General features: G+C 44.4%; 1 protein-coding gene and 1 long non-coding RNA gene across 5 annotated transcripts in view; one reads left to right on the plus strand and one right to left on the minus strand.

Annotated features, from left to right (window-relative positions):
* Positions 1-15494, plus strand: part of GCC2 (GRIP and coiled-coil domain containing 2) — an 82287-nt gene extending 66793 nt beyond the window's left edge. For 2 of the 3 annotated variants that reach the window (XM_040425059.1, XM_040425062.1), the window contains exons 19-23: positions 158-375; positions 2356-2550; positions 5574-5719; positions 6506-6707; positions 8229-10047. In XM_040425059.1, the coding sequence (XP_040280993.1) occupies positions 158-375; positions 2356-2550; positions 5574-5719; positions 6506-6707; positions 8229-8299 (832 nt within the window). In that variant the 3' untranslated portion in view covers positions 8300-10047. Of the gene's footprint in view, positions 1-157; positions 376-2355; positions 2551-5573; positions 5720-6505; positions 6708-8228; positions 10048-14969 lie in introns of those variants that run through there. The other variant, XM_040425060.1, reaches the window with a different exon arrangement.
* On the minus strand, positions 10051-10695 carry LOC120995693. Of its 2 annotated transcripts, none has more exons than XR_005777650.1 (2): positions 10650-10695; positions 10051-10521 (listed from the first exon to the last, which is right to left on the minus strand). It is a non-coding gene; the product is annotated as an uncharacterized LOC120995693 (long non-coding RNA). The 2 variants fall into 2 exon arrangements; XR_005777651.1 differs by having other exon boundaries at positions 10607-10695.
* Positions 15495-20227: the final 4733 nt, after the last annotated feature.

Genomic DNA, 20227 nt, shown 5'->3' on the forward strand with positions numbered 1-20227 from the left:
ATATTGAGACATATAGAAAACTGATACATGGATATCAAGAACTGCGTCTTGTGTGACACATCTAAATTATAACTGCACTATGCATATGCTCCCCTGAGTATTCTATCACTTCTTGCATATGTAGACTTTTTTCTTACATAACATCTTTTTTTTTTAGGCTATGCACACTACAGTCAGAGCATATGGTCCTAAAGACTGAGCATGCTCAGGTGATCAGTCAGTTGAGTGCCCAAAATGAGGCACAGCGGAACAGTTTCATGGACCAAGTGAGACGTTTGCAGGATGATCATAGGAAGACTATGGAGACCTTACAGCAGCAGCTGTCTAAAGTGGAGACACAGCTCTTCCAAGTTAAGAGCGAGGCTACTGTTACAAGTGAGCATCAAAGAAATCCTGGTAATCCAGAATATTTGGCAGTCTTGCATCCATGAAGTCCAGTATCATTATGATATTTAGGAAGCAATGGACAGGTCCTCGAAGCAGCACCTTGACCCCGTTGATGAATCGGTGCATGTTAGTCTACTTTCACACTGGCGTTTTGGTTTCCGTTTGTGAGATCCGTTCAGGGCTCTCACAAGCGCTCCAAAACGGATCAGTTTTGCCCTTGCATTCTGAATGGATAAGGATACGCTCAGAATATATCAGTTTGGCTCCGTTCTGTCTCCATTCTGCTTTGGAGGCGGACACCAAAACGCTGCTTGCAGCATTTTGGTGTCAGTCTGACAAAACTGAGCCAAACTGATCCGTCCTGACACACAATGTAAGTCAATGGGGACGGATCCGTTTTCACTGACACAATATGGCACAATAGAAAACTGATCCGTCCCCCATTGACTTTCAATGGTGTTAAAGACTGATCTGTTTTGGCTATGTTAAAGATAATACAAACGGATCCATTCTGAACGGATGCAGACTGTTGTATTATCTGAACGGATCCGCCCATGACTGATCCGCACCAAACGCGAGTGTGAAAGTAGCCTTAAACAAGGGCAGGTTTGGACTGGCATTATCTGCTACTTTAGAAAGTAGATAAGTGGCAGAAAATCCTTACCTTTTCATGCACTTTTGTAAGCAAAGGTTTCCCGAATATAGCCTCGGGCTAAAAGCCATATATCGAAATCAATTTACACCACAGAACCAGTATAAATGCATGGATTGATCTGGTTCACAATAGTTTATTTTGTGTATGGTGCCAACTGGAATTCTTACATTGGCACCATTGATTATTCGTGTAGTGACATGTGTACTCAGCTGGGACCTGTGTGGGAGACGATTGAGAAGCAGCATGTGTTTGTGGCTGTACAGATTAACAAGGTTCTCAAGTGTGTGCAGACTATTTCAGAAATGTGTCACTTGCAGATGACAAGGGACATGTGCTAGTAAAATCAGTGTAAGGAGAAAACTCAAGTGCTCCGGAGTTAAATGTGTGATCCAGAACTAATGGAACCTGTCAGGATTATTAAACTGTCAAGGCCCCTTGCAGCCGAGCGTGAGCGGATTAGGTCCGGATGCGTTCAGTGAAAAATTAGCGATTTTTCGCAAGCAAGTTTATTCCGTTTTGTTTGTGATCGCGTTCATTTTTTATCGCGCGGGTGCAATGCACATTGATGCTTTTTTCACGCGCGTGAAAAAGTGAAGGTTTACAAACAACATCTATTAGCAACCATCCATGAAAAATGCATCGCACCCGCACTTGCTTGCGGATGTGATGCGATTTTCACGCAGCCCCATTCACTTCTATGGGGCCAGCGTTGCATGAAAAACGCAGAATATAGAACATTCTGCGATTTTTCACGCAGCGCACAAGTGATGCGTGAAAACCAACGCTCATGTACACAGACCCATTGAAGTGAATTTGCTCGTGTGAAAGGGGCCTAAAATACACAAAAATGAACAAAGGCGCCAATATACGTTACGGCCCAGCAGCAGTACCCCTAAATTCCTGGCTGCACCAGTGCAGCCCAACAATTGCCAGTCCGAACCATGTAGGAGAACCCTAAGGGTAGAGAACTTTGAGGGCATAATTACGGATAACATACTTTATTTTTTTTGTTCGTTTTTTGTGCTGACCCATATTTGCAGAACAGATATATGGATGAGGAAGGCACGCAGGTTCTTTACTTGTCCTCAAAATGCAGATGTAACACAGACGGTATCCGTATTCTGCGGACCGCAAAATACATACGGTTGTGTGCATGGGGCCTTAATGTGAAGTAAATGTGCTGTGTCTGTGGGTTTTTTTTCCTTCTAAAATAAAGAGGAGGATGTAGGAAGGAAAAGGCATTTCCCTGGCTTTTGTGTGTTGGTATTAGTTATGCATTCCTGCATGTATGCTTTATTTTCATTTTTTTCAAGGTCCCTCAGGTTCCCAGCCGCCTCTGAAAAGCTCACGGGAAAGAAGACCAGCTGATCTTCATATCCTGGATTTATACTCCATTGCCAGGGAGGAAGGAGAAGGAATGGAAACCACGGATAATGAGTCTGTGTCCTCTGCCAGCACGTATGCAGCTACATTAGAACAGCTCCTCAACTCTTCCGACTTAAAAACGGGTAAACATTCAATTGCTGCTCAAATCTTGATGTCCATAAAAGTGACCAGGATTGGACTATGATCTAATAAATTATGGGTCACTGTCTCAGAACAGTCTGCTCTCCTGACAGGTCTGTTTCAGGAAATACTAGTATTCCCCATGAAATGGCAATTCTGGATCATGCCTCTACTATTCACGATAACGGATCATACGTGGAGCTTCTAGCTGCTGCGTTGTGTGCACGTGCTTAGTATACATGTGCATAAAGCAAACTATTGGCACAGAGTTCTGTCATCAAACAGAGGATTGTTGATTCAGAAATCAGCTTACTATTAGTTTTTTTTTTTTTTTTCCCTCTTATTTTTTATAGAATTAGGCACAAATAATTGTGAGTCTGGACCTCTACTATTTGTTTTATTTATATATTTCATGCACTTACCGTATATACGCTGACATATTCCGCAGCGCTTTACAGACTTTATCATCTGTCCCCAATGGGGCTCACAATCTAGGTTCCCTATCAGTATGTCTTTGGAGAGTGGGAGGAAAGCGGAGTACCTGGAGGAAACCCAGGGAGGAACGTACAAACTCCACGCAGATGTTGTCCTTGGTCAGATTCAAACCTAGGACCCCAGCGCTGCAAGGCACCAGTGCTAACCACTGAGCCATCGTGCTGCCCTACTAAGAAACTGCCAGCATTGTACCCAGTACAGTAGTTCTTAAGCAGTTTTCTCCCCTCAAACACTTGTGGCCTGTCGGTAACAAAATGTCTGACAGGTGAGGTACCAACATCTGGGGCCACCACAGGTGCATAATACAGAAGGGGCCACTGCAAGTTGGAACTGTATATGTACTGGAACAGCCATGTGATTCTCTAGTCTTTGCTTGACCAGAAGTAGATGTGTTCTCATCTGTTTTATTAAATACCTGTATTCCCTATGATATAACCATTCTGGAGCATGAACCCTGCATTGTGCCAATCCTCTGTTTTTACTCCTAGAAATGTATAAATAAGGCTACTTTCACACCTGCGTTAGGTGCGGATCCGTCTGGTATCTGCACAGGCGAATCCTCACCTATAATGCAAACGCTTGTACCTCACTAATCCCTGAAACGGATCTCACAAACGGAATTCAAAACGCCAGTGTGAAAGTAGCCTAAATTGATAACTGGGTGTTGTGTCCCTACACAGTCTGTCACTGTCAGCACTGATTGGACAGAGGCGGTGCGTGCAGGGATACACCCCAACTGGTAAAATCCAAACCCAGTTGTCAATTTAGTCATAGATGACTTGGAGGAATAACAGGAGTTCTACGAACAGGGCGAATGCAATTCTTGCAGACCTGTCCGGAGAGGTGACAACCCCTTGAAGCTTTTCGCTGACCTACAGTTGCTTCTGACCAGGCAGTGAGTGAGAATCCCAGCGTTTTCTCAATGTTTAGTCTCGTGTTAATCATTTGTTCAAGTCCGAAGGCCTTTGCAAAATATACTGGCTAATTTTTAATATTAACTTATGGACTTGCTGGTTGGATTGGAAACCATAGTACAATCAGCAGGGCTGTTTCCATTGAATATTTCTGTTAGTTCAGGGCTCTGCTGGCTTTTATTTTACTCAGGGATAATTTGCAGCTATTACTGCCAGAATCCCTTCCCTGGCTTTGTGAAAAATGACATTAGACTTAGGAGGCCACCGGTGAGAAGAGCCGACAGCTGTGAAAACGCTTTAGGTATTTAAAGGTGTTGTCCGGGTTCAGAGCTGAACTCGGACATACCTCCATTTTCACCCCGGCAGCCCCCCTGACAGGAGCATTGGAGCAGTTCATGCTCCGATGCTCTCCTTTGCCCTGCGCTAAATCGCGCAGGGCAAAGGCATTTTTTGGAGATCCGGTGACGTACCAGGGCTCTCCATGGGGCTGCCAAGAACCCTGGTGACGTCACCGGCACTGATAGGCGGGATTTAGCGCTGCCCTAGCCAGTAAAACGGCTAGGGCAGCGCTAAAGCCCGCCCATCAGAGCCGGTGATGTCACCGAACACACCCGGCAGTGTGTGATTGAAAACAAAAGCGCAATTTAGCACAGGGCAAGGGAGCGCATCGGAGCATGAGATGCTTTGATGCTAGCCTCAGGGGGGCTGCCTGGGTGAAAATAAGGGTATGTCCGGGTTCAGCTTTGAACCCGGACAACCCCTTTAACCAATGTAGTGGCGACCATGCGCCAAAACCATCCTGACCACCCAGACACATAATGAATTGAAACTGAAATGAGTTACCTTGTTAATGGGCGTGCACTTTTGCAACTAAGCAAGTTTTCCGTGCAGGCAATTAAAGGGTTTCTCACTAGAATTTTCACTATTAAACTGGCTGACATTGGCAAAGTGCTATTCTTGTGATTTATATATGCCCCCGTTACTGCAGAATTCTTAATTTTATAATATGCAAATTAGCCTCTAGGAGCAGGGGGGGCGTTGCTCCTGCACCTAGAGGCTCCGCTCTCCAACCTCATTACACTCCCTCCCAAGTCTTGATTGACAGGGCCAGGCAGCTGTCGTATCCTCCAGCCGCCCCTGTGCGCTGGGGAAATTTCGCGCCGTTCAGTATTCGGCAGCTGGCAGCCGGCGAGCATCCTTCCCTCACCGCGCCTGCGCCGAATACTGAACAGCGTGAAATTTCCCCACGCTGCCTGGCCCTGTCAATCAAGACTTCGAGGGCGTGTAATGAGGTTGGAGAACAGAGCCTCTAGGTGCTGGAGCAACGCCCCCCTGCTCCTAAAGGCTCATTTGCATATTATAAAAGTAAGAATTCTGCAGTAACGGGGGCACGGATAATCACAAGATTAGCAGAGTTAGGTGCAGCAGACATTAGCATATTGCTAATGTCAGCCAGTTTAATAGTGGAAATTCTAGTGACAGAAACCCTTTAACAATCAGTTGTTTCTAGATTCAATTAACTTGAAAACGGTGCCAATCTGCATGTCGACGCTGTTTCGGTCACAACATGAGAACCCAGTCTTAATTGGTTGCTTTCAATTTGTGCCTGTTTGCAGCTGCAGATATTCCTCAGTGGCATCCAGAAATGTCCAAAGAAGAATTAACCGAGAAGCTCAACACAACGTCAAAGAGTGTTGACCATCTGAGTGGTCTTCTGCATGAGACAGAGGCAACCAACGCTGTGCTCATGGAGCAAATAACAGTAAGTTTCTTCTACCAGTCTATCACAACTGTGTTTTTCTGTAGGAAATGTATTGTTGGAGGTTCAATAGACTTGTTAAAGGGCATCTGTCAGCAGATTTGTACCTATGAAACTGGCCGACCTGTTGTATGTGCGCTTGGCAGCTGAGGACATCTGTGTTGGTCCCATGTTCATATGTGAAAGCATTGCTGAGAAAGTGATGTTTTAATATATGCAGTTGAGCCTCTAGGAGCAACATGGGCTTTGCCTTTACACCTAGAGGCTCAGCTCTCTCTGCAACTCCCGTACTTTCTGCACTTTGACAGCCAGGCGTGATGACGTTTTCACTGCCTGGCCCTGTCATTTAAAGGAACACCAGACCAACACAGATACCTTCAGCTGCCAAGCGCACATGTAACAGGTCAGCCAGTGTCATAGGTACAAATCTGCTGACAGATTCCCTTAAAATGTCAAATCCTGCTTAGTCTACATAGCTAGCAATAATGCTGTGCAGCTAATGAAGTCCGCACTTACTGCTCTTTTTCCAGAGAAAAACCTATAATTATGTTTTTGGAAGGGTATACTGTCACCATGAGGATTCCACTGTTTGGGTGACCCTCTATTAGCCAGGGCACAGATCTGCTCTGGAAACATGACCTTGCTAGGTACAGTATGTTATATTAGTCCATCAAGGTGGACGCAAATCAGACAATTGCTGGGTGGCTTGGTTTTGAAAGGTATTTTAGTTCAGTTAATTTCCCCCTTTTTTTGTTTTACATTTTGTGTGACCACATTTTCTTGTTATAGCTCCTCAAGAATGAAATCCGCCGCCTAGAAAGGAATCAAGAAAGAGAAAAATCTGTTGCAAATTTGGAATATCTCAAAAATGTCCTGCTCCAGTTCATTTTTCTGAAGGCAGGCAGCGAAAGGCAGAGTCTTCTTCCAGTCATAGACACTATGTTGCAGCTGAGTCCAGAAGAGAAAGGAAAACTGTTTGCCATTGCTCAGGGTAGGACATGGTGCATTGCATGAATGGGCTGGAAAATAAGGAGGCTGGGGAGATTTGTACATTTTGTAAATGTTAAAGGGGTTGTCTGGGTTCAGAGCTGAAACCCAGACATATCCACCCTTTTTCATGCTCCGATGCTCTCCCTTTCCCTGTGCTGTATTGCACAGGGCAGGGCTTTTTTGTTTACATTTTTCACTGCTAGGCAGAGGCTTCCGCCTAGCAGTGTTCTCAGTGATGTCACCGGGTAGGGTAGTGCTAAAAACCCGCCCATTAGTGACTGTGATGTCACCAGGCTCACTGCTAGGAGGAAGCCTTCGCCTAGCTTACCCATGGAGAGCCATGGTAAAAGCCCTTTTCCTGCACGATTCGGTGCAGGGCAAGGGAGAGCATCGGAGCATGGAGGGTGGATATGTCTGGGTTCAGCTCTGATTTTAAGACCTATAGCCACTTCCCTTTTTCTTTGTCAACTGTTTGATACTGCAGAGATTTTTGTAATTGTTAAAAAGAGGATAAATACATTTAAAGGCTGTGGATACCTTTTGGGGGCTATTCATTTTGGGCTAAAAATCTTTTTTTTTTCCATTTACAGCAGTTCTTGTACTAAAGGGGTTCATTGAGTAGAGCTGCCTGCTCAGTCTGTAGTCCTGTTCTTTGACAGCTCAAAAATACCCATTAAAGCTCAATTCTTGTCACACTGATAAGAATTTGACTTCAATAAGTGTTTATGTGCTTTCGGAGATGACCGATAAGGGATTCACATGAGCCATCAGATGACGGGCTTAAATGTAAACCTGGAACCCTGCTGCTCTGCAAATACACGGATTACATTGGTATACTGGGAAAGTGGATGAATATTTTTTTAAAAAGAAAGCAATAATAAATAAATAAATCCCCCCCCAAAGATGTCCATAGCCTTTAACACACACCAGCCATGTATTCTACTTTTTGGCACATTTTGTATAATGTAGGAGAATTTTGCTTCCTAAGCTTCCAAAGTTTGTGTTTACGGCTTAGGCAACTTTCACACTGGTGTTTTGAATTCAGTTTGTGAGATCCGTTTCAGGGATCTCACAAACGGTTCAAAACTGATCAGTTCAGCCCCAATGCATTCTGAATGGAAAAGGATCCATTCAGAATGCATCAGTTTGGCTCCGTTCCGCCTCCATTCCGCTCTGGATGCGGACACCAAAACGCTGCTTGCATATGTAAGTCAATGGGGACGGATCTGTTTTCACTGACACAATATGGTGCAGTTGAAAACAGATCCGTCCCCCATTGACTTTCAATGTGTCAGGACGGATCCGTTTTTGACTTTTTTTAAAAAGAATAATGCAAACGGATCCGTTCTGAACGGATACCATTGTTTACATTTATAGGCGCAGATCCGTCTGTGCAGATACCAGACAGATCCGCAACCAACGCAGGTGTGAAAGTAGCCTTAATTCCTTATCTTCACCAGTCACAAACACGTGGGGTTCAGATTAATGATTGTTTTTATGTTTTGTTTTTTTTGCGTTTTAGGGGAAGAAGAGTCTGCAGCGCGGCCAGCTGGATGGGCCTCTTATCTCCACAGCTGGTCAGGGCTTCGGTAGTTCGAAGGTCATTGATGGATCTTCAACAAACTTTGCAGATTTGCACTTTATTCCTCCTTATTTCCTAGTGTTTGTGTAATTGTCTCGATTGTGAAACTGGAACCTAAATGTCTCTCAAACTGAAAAAAATATAAAAATCAGAGTGCCTATTTAACTGTTATGTGGACGATCTGCACAGCACACTTTCTTACAATTGTTTACTGTATTATTCTTCTTAATTTATATGGTGTTTTAATGATTTCTCCAGGTTTATTTTTTTTATTCCATTGCCATTCAAGAAAACAGTATGTGCAAAATCATTTTCAGCACACTTTTTTTTTTTTTTTTTTAGTAAAGCAGGAAGAAGGAATTTGATTATATATATCTCCTATGGCATTATGTATGGCATTTGATATAAACCAAAGAATGTATATGAATTATAATTGATAGGATGAGTATAGGTTAGGGGTTAAAATTAAATGTGTTATACACAGCATCGTGTCAAAGGACAGTGTAGATTGCTGGAGAGGCAATTTGATTCAGAAAATGATGACTAATGCTGGATTTACACGGCCTGATTTTCAGGCCCGTTATCAGGAAGAAAATTAGTACGAACGCTCGTTCCCGATAATCTGCCTATGCAAATGTGCCGCAGATCACCCGATGAGTAATCAAAATGCTCGTTCATGGGATGAAATAATCATTCATTCGGACCCCTCAATCTTTGTTTTTTGGGCAGCAGATTGTGCGGTGTGAACAGCGATCTGCTGCCCATAAGCAATGAATCTGTATGAGGACGAAGTCGAACAATGGTGGAAGCCATTATTCATTCCCATACAGTGGAAGTGATAGCTGCGCTTAAATGCAGCACTTCACCTCCACTAAAGAGCAGGCAGTTATCGGGAAGGAACGGTCCGTCTAAATCCAGCTTTACTTTTAGGAATTTGCTGTTAATTATTTATGTTCTCCAAGTGTTTTCTGTGATTCACTCCAGCTGTTGTGTTTTAAGCTTTAATAATGCTGAATGTACGTCTAGTGTTGGTACAAAGGAGACTATTGCCAGACTATGTTGACATATATGTTACAGGCCACGACGTTTTTTCTGTTTACTTACCTAGTTATTTAAAGAGAACCAGTCAAGGGATTTATGCTGCCATATCGTAGAGCAGAATATGAGGGAGAGAAGATGAGCTCTGTGATATATAGGTTTATATTTGGAAAATGATTTCTGAGTAAAAAGCAGAGTAATCTTGACATGACTCCTAGGTAAAACAGTACAGGTAAAACAGTACAGTTCCTCCACCCATACGGAATGATTGACAGCCTTCTATGTACACACTGATGCAGGCAGAGCTGTCAATAATTCTGTATGGGTGGGGTAACCAGGACTCTTGCTGTCTCATAAGAGTCATGTCAGGATTTACTCTGTTTTTTTTTTACTGTTTTATATGACCCAGATCATATAAACCTATAGATCACAGAGCTCAGCTTCTCCCCCTCTGATATATAGGTTTATATCTCAGAGCTCAGCTTCTCCCCTCTATTATATAAACCTATATATCACAGAGCCCATCTTCTCTCCCTCTATCATATAAACCTATATATCACAGAGCTCTGCTTCTCCCCTCTATATTATATAAACCTTTATATCACAGAGCTTTGCTTCTCCCCTCTATTATAGAAACCTATATATCTGAGCTCAGCTTCTCCCCTCTATTATATAAACCTATATATCACAGAGCTCATCTTCTCCCCTCTATTATAGAAACCTATATATCTCAGAGCTCATCTTCTCCCCTCTATTATAGAAACCTATATATCTCAGAGCTCAGCTTCTCCCCTCTATTATAGAAACCTATATATCTCAGAGCTCATCTTCTCCCCTCTATTATATAAACCTATATATCTCAGAGCTCAGCTTCTCCCCTCTATTATAGAAACCTATATATCTCAGAGCTCATCTTCTCCCCTCTATTATATAAACCTATATATCACAGAGCTCATCTTCTCCCCTCTATTATAGAAACCTATATATCTCAGAGCTCATCTTCTCCCCTCTATTATAGAAACCTATATATCTCAGAGCTCAGCTTCTCCCCTCTATTATAGAAACCTATATATCTCAGAGCTCATCTTCTCCCCTCTATTATAGAAACCTATATATCACAGAGCTCATCTTCTCCCCTTCTATCATATAAACCTGTATATCACAGAGCTCTGCTTCTCCCCTCTATTATAGAAACCTATATATCTGAGCTCAGCTTCTCCCCTCTATTATATAAACCTATATATCACAGAGCCCATCTTCTCCCCTTATTTCATATAAACCTTTATATCACAGAGCTTAGCTTCTCCCCTCCATCGTATAAACCTGTATATCACAGAGCTCAGCTTCTCCTCTCTATCATATAAACCTACAGGGAGTGCAGAATTATTAGGCAAGTTGTATTTTTGAGGATTAATTTTATTATTGAACAACAACCATGTTCTCAATGAACCCAAAAAACTCATTAATATCAAAGCTGAATATTTTTGGAAGTAGTTTTTTAGTTTGTTTTTAGTTTTAGCTATTTTAGGGGGATATCTGTGTGTGCAGGTGACTATTACTGTGCATAATTATTAGGCAACTTAACAAAAAACAAATATATACCCATTTCAATTATTTATTTTTACCAGTGAAACCAATATAACATCTCAACATTCACAAATATACATTTCTGACATTCAAAAACAAAACAAAAACAAATCGGTGACCAATATAGCCACCTTTCTTTGCAAGGACACTCAAAAGCCTGCCATCCATGGATTCTGTCAGTGTTTTGATCTGTTCACCATCAACATTGCGTGCAGCAGCAACCACAGCCTCCCAGACACTGTTCAGAGAGGTGTACTGTTTTCCCTCCTTGTAAATCTCACATTTGATGATGGACCACAGGTTCTCAATGGGGTTCAGATCAGGTGAACAAGGAGGCCATGTCATTAGGTTTTCTTCTTTTATACCCTTTCTTGCCAGCCACGCTGTGGAGTACTTGGACGCGTGTGATGGAGCATTGTCCTGCATGAAAATCATGTTTTTCTTGAAGGATGCAGACTTCTTCCTGTACCACTGCTTGAAGAAGGTGTCTTCCAGAAACTGGCAGTAGGACTGGGAGTTGAGCTTGACTCCATCCTCAACCCGAAAAGGCCCCACAAGCTCATCTTTGATGATACCAGCCCAAACCAGTACTCCACCTCCACCTTGCTGGCGTCTGAGTCGGACTGGAGCTCTCTGCCCTTTACCAATCCAGCCACGGGCCCATCCATCTGGCCCATCAAGACTCACTCTCATTTCATCAGTCCATAAAACCTTAGAAAAATCAGTCTTGAGATATTTCTTGACCCAGTCTTGACGTTTCAGCTTGTGTGTCTTGTTCAGTGGTGGTCGTCTTTCAGCCTTTCTTACCTTGGCCATGTCTCTGAGTATTGCACACCTTGTGCTTTTGGGCACTCCAGTGATGTTGCAGCTCTGAAATATGGCCAAACTGGTGGCAAGTGGCATCTTGGCAGCTGCACGCTTGACTTTTCTCAGTTCATGGGCAGTTATTTTGCGCCTTGGTTTTCCCACACGCTTCTTGCGACCCTGTTGACTATTTTGAATGAAACGCTTGATTGTTCGTTGAATAAGCTTCAGAAGCTTTGCAATTTTAAGAGTGCTGCATCCCTCTGCAAGATATCTCACTATTTTTGACTTTTCTGAGCCTGTCAAGTCCTTCTTTTGACCCATTTTGCCAAAGGAAAGGAAGTTGCCTAATAATTATGCACACCTGATATAGGGTGTTGATGTCATTAGACCACACCCCTTCTCATTACAGAGATGCACATCACCTAATATGCTTAATTGGTAGTAGGCTTTCGAGCCTATACAGATTGGAGTAAGACAACATGCATAAAGAGGATGATGTGGTCAAAATACTCATTTGCCTAATAATTCTGCACTCCCTGTATATGTCACAGAACTCCGCTTCTCCCCTCTATCATATCCTGCTCTCAGATAGGGCATAATAAAGCACCTTGGTCTTTTCACAATAAGTGTGAGCATATATGGAGTATATGGTTTTACATTCGCCTCTATGCATGTCACTGAACAGCTTGAGACAGTTGGTGTATTCTTGGGATACTTATTCTATTGGTCTTTTATTTAAAATTTCCAGCAGTTCTTGTACTGCAGGGGTTAATTGAGAGTGCATTTCCAGTTGTTTGAACACTTGACAGCTCATAAATACTTATTCCAGCTCAATTCTTGTCACACTGATATATGGCTTCAGGAGATCAAATGAGCCATCAATTGATGGGATTCAATGTAAACACAGAACCTGCTGCTATGCAGATACACAGATTGCACTGTAAAAAGTGGCTGAAAAGACCAATTGAAATAGGTAGAATGTAGTAAATCCTTTTTAAAGGGTTCCTCCAGTTTGTAGGTACTATGGACACAATATTAAGGAACTGTATGAACTGCATTTCTTTTGTTAATAACTAAATGATTTGCACTGGAAATGGGAGATTCTCCATAGCACAACAGAGCATCTTTCTTTCCAGCTTATTGCAACAGTCTGTAGTCTGCATCTCCTTTACATACAGTGTATTGCAATGGCAAATGACCTGTTGGCTGCTGAGAGGAACTCAGGGTTGCCACCAGAGTTTTGAGATTTTTGTAGCTGAACAGGGAATTACTGTTTGATTTTATTTTTTATTTTATATATATATATTTTAAGAAAACTTCCAATCCAGTTGAGGTGCTTTCTGAACTGGTGGACACACATGCTCGCTCACTCTTTCCAAAACAGTGTGTCATCATAATCATCCTCTGTTCAATGCAGAGGAGCCAATAGATATAACTTTCTCATCTGCTTGTCAAAAACAGCATAGCTTCTGCTGCAGCCTTGCAGTATAGGTGAGAAGACTTTCTGCAAGAGAACTAAGAATAAGCTATATAGCCACCTGCCAGAGGGAGAAGGAGACTGATTCTGTCCAGAGCTTGCCACCAGCAGCAGCAGCTGGGGCAACACAGGGAAGCAAAATTGATGAAACGGGCATTTTTATTATGCTAGAAAAATATAAATGACATTGTAATGGCTATAGCCAGCCTTTTAATACTTTAGGGATTAAAATGAATTATGGGAACCCCTTTTAAGGTAGCATCATGCAGAAAGTGGAGTCATTTACCTGCTTTGTCTTTTACAATGTGAAATCTTGTGTAAATAGATGCTGAAAAGATGGTATTAAAGGGAGTCTGTCACCAGATTGTGACCTTATAGACCGCTTACATAGCGCTCTAACATAGCAGTCTATGATTCTAATGGTAGCTTTGATGTTTGCTTGTGAAGTTTCCCCCAAGGCAAAAACGGACTTTTATTCATATGTAAATTAGGGCTCGCAAGTGCCCAGGGCGGCGTTCACCTCGTTGGAGCCCAGGCTGTTCTGCCTCTTTTCGTCATATCCCCGCCCCAGCCTCTTCCTATGCCCGCCCAGCTCTTTCTTTGCGTCCTCCTTCTCTGCAGCGAGATCCCGCGCCTGCACTATCCATTGCTTGGCCGGGGCATGCGCACTGCGATGCCCATTGTGGGCACGGCATCGCAGTAGCTACTGCGCATGTGCCGGCCAACGGCGAGAAACAGCGGCGAGGAGGCGGACCAGAGACACCCACAATGGGCATCGCAGTGCGCATGCCCCGGCCAAGCAATGGATAGCGCAGGCGCGGGATCTCGCTGCAGAGAAGGAGGACGCAAAGGAAGAGCGGGGCGGGCAGAGGAAGAGGCTGGGGCGGAGATATGACGAAAAGAGGCAGAACAGCCTGGGCACCAACGAGGTGAACGCCGCCCTGGGCACTTGCGAGCCCTAATTTACATATGAATAAAAGTCCGTTTTTGCCTTGGGGGAACTTCACAAGCAAACATCAAAGGTACCATTAGAATCATAGACTGCTATGCTAGAGCGCTATGTAAGCGGTCTATAAGGTCACAATCTGGTGACAGACTCCCTTTAAGGGTCCATTCACACGTCCGTTTTTTCTTTCCTGATCTGTTCCGTTTTATGTGGAACAGATCTGGACCAGTTCTGTACCCATTCATTTTCAATGGGTCCTGGAAAAAAAATCGGACAGCACAATGTGTGCTGTCCGTTTCCGTTGTTCCGTTACGCATGTCCGAAAAAATATAAAACTTGTCCTATTCTTTTCTGCAAAAATCGGATCCTGGTACAATACAAAGTCAATGGATCCGCAAAAAACGGAAGACATTCGTATGTCATTACGTATGTCATCCGTTTTATGCTGATTCCGTTCCTGGAAATTTAAATTTTTATTTTATAAACTTTTATTCACTTTTCTTTTCAATTTTTTTTCAAAGAAATCCAAACAACTTTATTTGCTTATTGAAATTTATACATGTTTCCGTTTTTTGCGGATCCGCAAAAAAACGGATGACATACGGAAACATTTTCTGGAACAACGGATCCGCAAAAAACGGACCGAAAATCGGGATATAGAAAAAATACTGACGTGTGAATGTAGCCTAACGTGTAGTGATCGGAACAGGTCATATTGTGGCCTAGTTGGCCATAAGACTCTATTGCTAAGTTTCTATTCTTTTTAATTTTTTTTTACTTCATGCAAAGTTGCAATGTTTTTTGTCTTACATTTCTCTATTCTCAGGATTTGACCTTCAGTCTGAGACCGTGTCTTTATCATTTGATGAACCTAGCTACCAGAACCATCCACTGTGGCAGCTGAAGCGCCACTGCCTTGTGATGGAGTACCATTTAGAAAGATATATCCAAAAATTGCTGCCATTTTCTATGATAATGTGAAAGACTGACTGCTACAAAGTTTACTGCAGTTTTACAGGAATATATAGATGCGAATTGAAGTTCTTTTGTATGGAGAGACATTTTTAAAGACTTTTTAGTCAAATGATACAGTCCAACCTATATATGCTGATTGTAAATTCGCCTAATAATTATAAATTGCTTTTGAGAATAACCAGATGTATTGCAGTCGTAAAGGTTTATTGGTTGTAAATGCCCCCATTGTGGGTGGAACCTACCAGCCCACAATCTAAGGGCCCTTGCACACGACCGTATGCCCTCCGAGACATACGGTTCGTGAAAAGGCCATATGTCCCAGAGCGACATACATCGTGCGCACGGGAGCGCACAGCATCATAGGTTACTATGACACTGTGCGCATCGGTTGGCCCGCGGGACTATTGTCCTGCACTCATATAATCATAACCCCTATTGAGGGCGTATGGGCTCCTTCACTATAAAATGTATGGCACAGGCATGCTAATATTACTCCTTACTATGTATAGCAGCTTTTCTATAAATGTAATGTAATCCAAACTATTTGGGCAGAATGAAAATCTATGCATGCTACGAAGGATAAATCATTTAGTAGTGATTGTTTTCTCCCTTGTTGATTATGGAGGCGATTTGACGTTTGTATGTCGCGTTTGTCTGGTTATGTTGGAGTGAATGGATGTCCCTTTAGTTCGCCTCTGAGAGGCCTTATCTGCTGATTTCCAAGCTGCTGTCAGGTTATGTGTATTCACACAAGCTGGTTTTGTAGCTTTTTGATGCCGTTTTGCAGTAAAAAGCCACAAAACTGGCACATGTAGATGCCTCCTTCTGTGAATTATTGGACTCGTAATGAATGTTACATAGTGGAGTGAAAACAGCTTAGCGTGGATGTAAGCTTTAGCTCCACTACGCAATGTTTACTGGAATGGCTGATGAAGTAGAGCGTAGAAGCCTCATGAGTTTTAACCGCTGCTTGAGAAAAAAAAAGCTTGCATTTTGTGGGGGCATGCCTTGGTTGTAGCCATAGAGCGTGGCTGGACTTGGGATACAGAGTTTTTTCCTTTTGGAAATGCACACATTTCTAAAATGTCTGTGACCCCAGCTTACAGCTAAATAAACTGTGAATAAAACCACCAATTCCTGCACACTGTAATCTTTCCTAATAAAGACATTTTGAATTCTCAAAGTGTGTTCTCGTTCTTATGCTGCCTTCTCTACAATCTACAACCTCTTGCTGGATGGTCACTCCTGTATTTTATGTCTTTCAGTTCTCTGGAGGAGATTGGTTATTAGGTGTACTGTTGCCTGTGTTTGAAAAACGGGCAGGACTAAAATATATATATTTTTTTCAACTTTAAAAGGTTAGGTCATTCCAAATGTACAAGTATTTCTAGGTTTCTCTTGAATGCATTGGGGGACACAGCACCATGGGTATATGCCCAGCTGCCACTAGGAGGCTGACACTAGAAGTAAAAAGGTGTTGGCTCCTCCTATCTGGGCTATACCCACTGCAAATGCAGGAGCAAACCAGTTTCTTTTCTAGTGTCTATAGGAGGCAGACACGACCTGCTTTTTTCCTGCAGGTCTTGCTGCTATTTTGTTTTTATTTTTTTCTTCTTTATGCAGGTTTTTCTCCTGCTGCAGGGGGTGCTCCATCGTGGGTTGCCACTTTAGTTGCACCCTCTGCGGGCGCGTACTTCGGTGCCGCTGGTCACCCAGTCCCCATTACTGCCGCCACAGTGGCTTGCCAGCATTCCCACGGGCCCCATGTTGAGTCTGCTGATGAGGTGACCCTGCTGCGCCTGAAGACTTAATACTGCCTCCCGGTTGGGGGTCCTCATGCCCCCTCCTCCCCCAGAACCGGCTGGTTGGTCAAGTTCCCTTGTTCTATGTAGGTCTCCTGGGTGCCGCTTCTCTCTGGGGTCCTCATACTCAGTCCCCCGATTATGTGTCCGGCCGCCGGAGCTCCGGCCCGGACACTTCTTCTAATCTTCCAGCTTTTCGGCCCGCTAGGCTGTGACCTAGCTCCGCCCCCTTCTTTCTTCCTGGGCTTCGGCCCGACTCCTCTCACTGGGAGGGACCTCCTGCCTTAGCTCCTATCACGGCCAGGCGCGGTCTTTTCCTCTGGAGGGGCGGTTTCTTCTGCTACTGAGAAGAGGCTCCATCTTGCAGCTTAGGGCCTGATCGCCATTCAGAGGGTTCCTGTCCTCCCTTCGCTGCTTCTTCGCATCGTGGGGTACAGCACCTGGGGCCTGGTAGGATAGCCTCTCTAGCTATACATTTCTTTCTTTTTTGCCATCATGTCCTCCTGGAGGAGGGTGAATTTTTGTCGTCCATCGACATACAGGACGCATACCTCCATATTCCCATTGCCCATCAGCGGTTCCTTCGCTTCGCAGTGGGTTCTCTGCATTTCCAGTTTGTGGCTCTGCCCTTCGGCTTAGCGTCCGCCCGAGAGTCTTCACGAAGGTCCTGGCCCCTCTTCCTCTTATCGCTCTCCTCCGCAGTCAGGGGGTGGCAGTGATTCCCTACCTGGACGACCTGTTGGTAAAGGCTCTGTCTCTGGAGGACAACCTGGCCAGCCTCTGTATCACCCTGTCTGTCCTGTCTGAGTTTGGGTGGTTGGTCAACTATCCCAAGTCCTCCCTGGTTCCCCGCCAGAGAATGGATTTCCTGGGCATGACCTTAGACACTCGCCTTTGTCGAGTGTTCCTTCCCCAGGACAAAATGGTGGCTCTCCGAGATGCAGTGGTTCGCCTTCGCAAGCCGTCCCCTCTACCTCTTCGGATGTGCATGCAAGTTTTGGGCCGGATGGTTGCCTCCTTCGAGGCAATCCCATTTGCGCAATTCCATTCCAGGCCTCTTCAGCTGGCGATCCTATCCAGCCTCGACCGTCTGGTTCGTCTTCCCCATCTCGTCCGCAAGGAGTTGTGCTGGTGGCTTCTCCCTCGCACCCTTTCTCTGGGCAAGTCCTTTCTTCCTCCTCGGAGGGTGATCTCCACGGACGCCAGCCTGACTGGGTGGGGAGCAGTCTTCGGGTCCCTCTCTGCTCAGGGCCTGTGGTCAGCAGCGGAATCCCCCCTGCACATCAATATTCTGGAGCTCAGGGCGATCTTTCTGTCTCTCATTGGACACACCTCCTCTCCGGTCTTCCGGTCCGAATCCAGACGGACAACTCCACTGCGGTGGCGTACCTAAATTATCAGGGGGGCACCAGAAGTGTGAGGGTCATGGAAGAGGCACCACGCATACTTCGGTAGGCGGAGTACTTTGTTCCGTCCTCTCCGCAGTCCACATTCCCGGGGTCGACAATTGGGCAGCAGACTCACACTCAGTCGCCAAAGCCCCGACCCGGGCGAGTGGTCTCTTCACCCAGAGGTGTTTCTTCATCTGTGTCAACGTTTGGGCACACCGGACATAGACCTTTTACGCCTCCCGTTTCAATCACAAGGTACCACATTACTTCGCAAGGACCTGGGACCCTCAGGCGCTGACCTCAGATGCTCTGGTCCTTCTTGGTCCCAGTTCAGTCTCGTGTACCTCTTTCCTCCCATTCCGCTTCTTCCCAGGGTTCTTAAGTGCCTGAAGTCTGCCCGGGTTCCGGCGATTCTGGTGGCCCCGAACTGGCCTCGCCATGCATGGTACGCGGATCTTCTGTTCCTTCTCGCAGACGCGCCGTAGCGTCTCCCTCTACGTCCCGACCTCCTTTACAAAGGTCCGCTACTCCACCCGAGTTTACATCAGTTGCGTTTAACGGCATGGCTGTTGAGGCCGCAGTTCTGAGGTTCCGCGGTCTCTCTGAGTCTGTTATCCAGAGTACAGTCGTGGCCAAAAGTTTTGAGAATGACACAAATATTAGTTTTCACAAAGTTTGCTGCTAAACTGCTTTTTAGATCTTTGTTTCAGTTGTTTCTGTGATGTAGTGAAATATAATTACACGCACTTCATGCGTTTCAAAGGCTTTTATCGACAATTACATGACATTTATGCAAAGAGTCAGTATTTGCAGTGTTGGCCCTTCTTTTTGTGGACCTCTGCAATTCGACTGGGCATGCTCTCAATCAATTTCTGGGCCAATTCCTGACTGATAGCAACCCATTCTTTCATAATCACTTCTTGGAGTTTGTCAGAATTAGTGGGTTTTTGTTTGTCCACCCGCCTCTTGAGGATTGACCACAAGTTCTCAATGGGATTAAAATCTGGGGAGTTTCCAGGCCATGGACCCAAAATGTCAATGTTTTGGTCCCCGAGCCACTTAGTTATCACTTTTGCCTTATGGCACGGTGCTCCATCGTGCTGGAAAATGCATTGTTCTTCACCAAACTGTTGTTGGATTGTTGGAAGAAGTTGCTGTTGGAGGGTGTTTTGGTACCATTCTTTATTCATGGCTGTTTTTGGGCAAAATTGTGAGTGAGCCCACTCCCTTGGATGAGAAGCAACCCCACACATGAATGGTCTCAGGATGCTTTACTGTTGGCATGACACAGGACTGATGGTAGCACTCACCTTTTCTTCTCCGGACAAGCCTTTTTCCAGATGCCCCAAACAATCGGAAAGGGGCTTTATTAGAGAATATGACTTTGCCCCAGTCCTCAACAGTCAATTCACCATACTTTCTGCAGAAGATCAATATGTCCCTGATGTTTTTTTTTGGAGAGAAGTGGCTTCTTTGCTGCCCTTCTTGACACCAGCCATCTTTCAAAAGTCTTCGCCTCACTGTGCGTGCAGATGCGCTCACACCTGCCTGCTGCCATTCCTGAGCAAGCTCTGCACTGGTGGCACTCCGATCCCGCAGCTGAATTCTCTTTAGGAGACGATCCTGGCGCTTGCTGGACTTTCTTGGACGCCCTGAAGCCTTCTTAACAAGAATTGAACCTCTTTCCTTGAAGTTCTTGATGATCCTATAAATTGTTGATTGAGGTGCAATCTTAGTAGCCACAATATCCTTGCCTGTGAAGCCATTTTTATGCAATGCAATGATGGCTGCACGCGTTTCTTTGCATGTCACCATGGTTAACAATGGAAGAACAATGATTTCAAGCATCACCCTCCTTTTAACATGTCAAGTTTGCCATTTTAACCCAATCAGCCTGACATAATGATCTCCAGCCT

Source organism: Bufo bufo, chromosome 3 (genome assembly GCF_905171765.1).
Source record: "Bufo bufo chromosome 3, aBufBuf1.1, whole genome shotgun sequence".
In the NCBI taxonomy this organism is placed as follows: domain Eukaryota; kingdom Metazoa; phylum Chordata; class Amphibia; order Anura; family Bufonidae; genus Bufo; species Bufo bufo.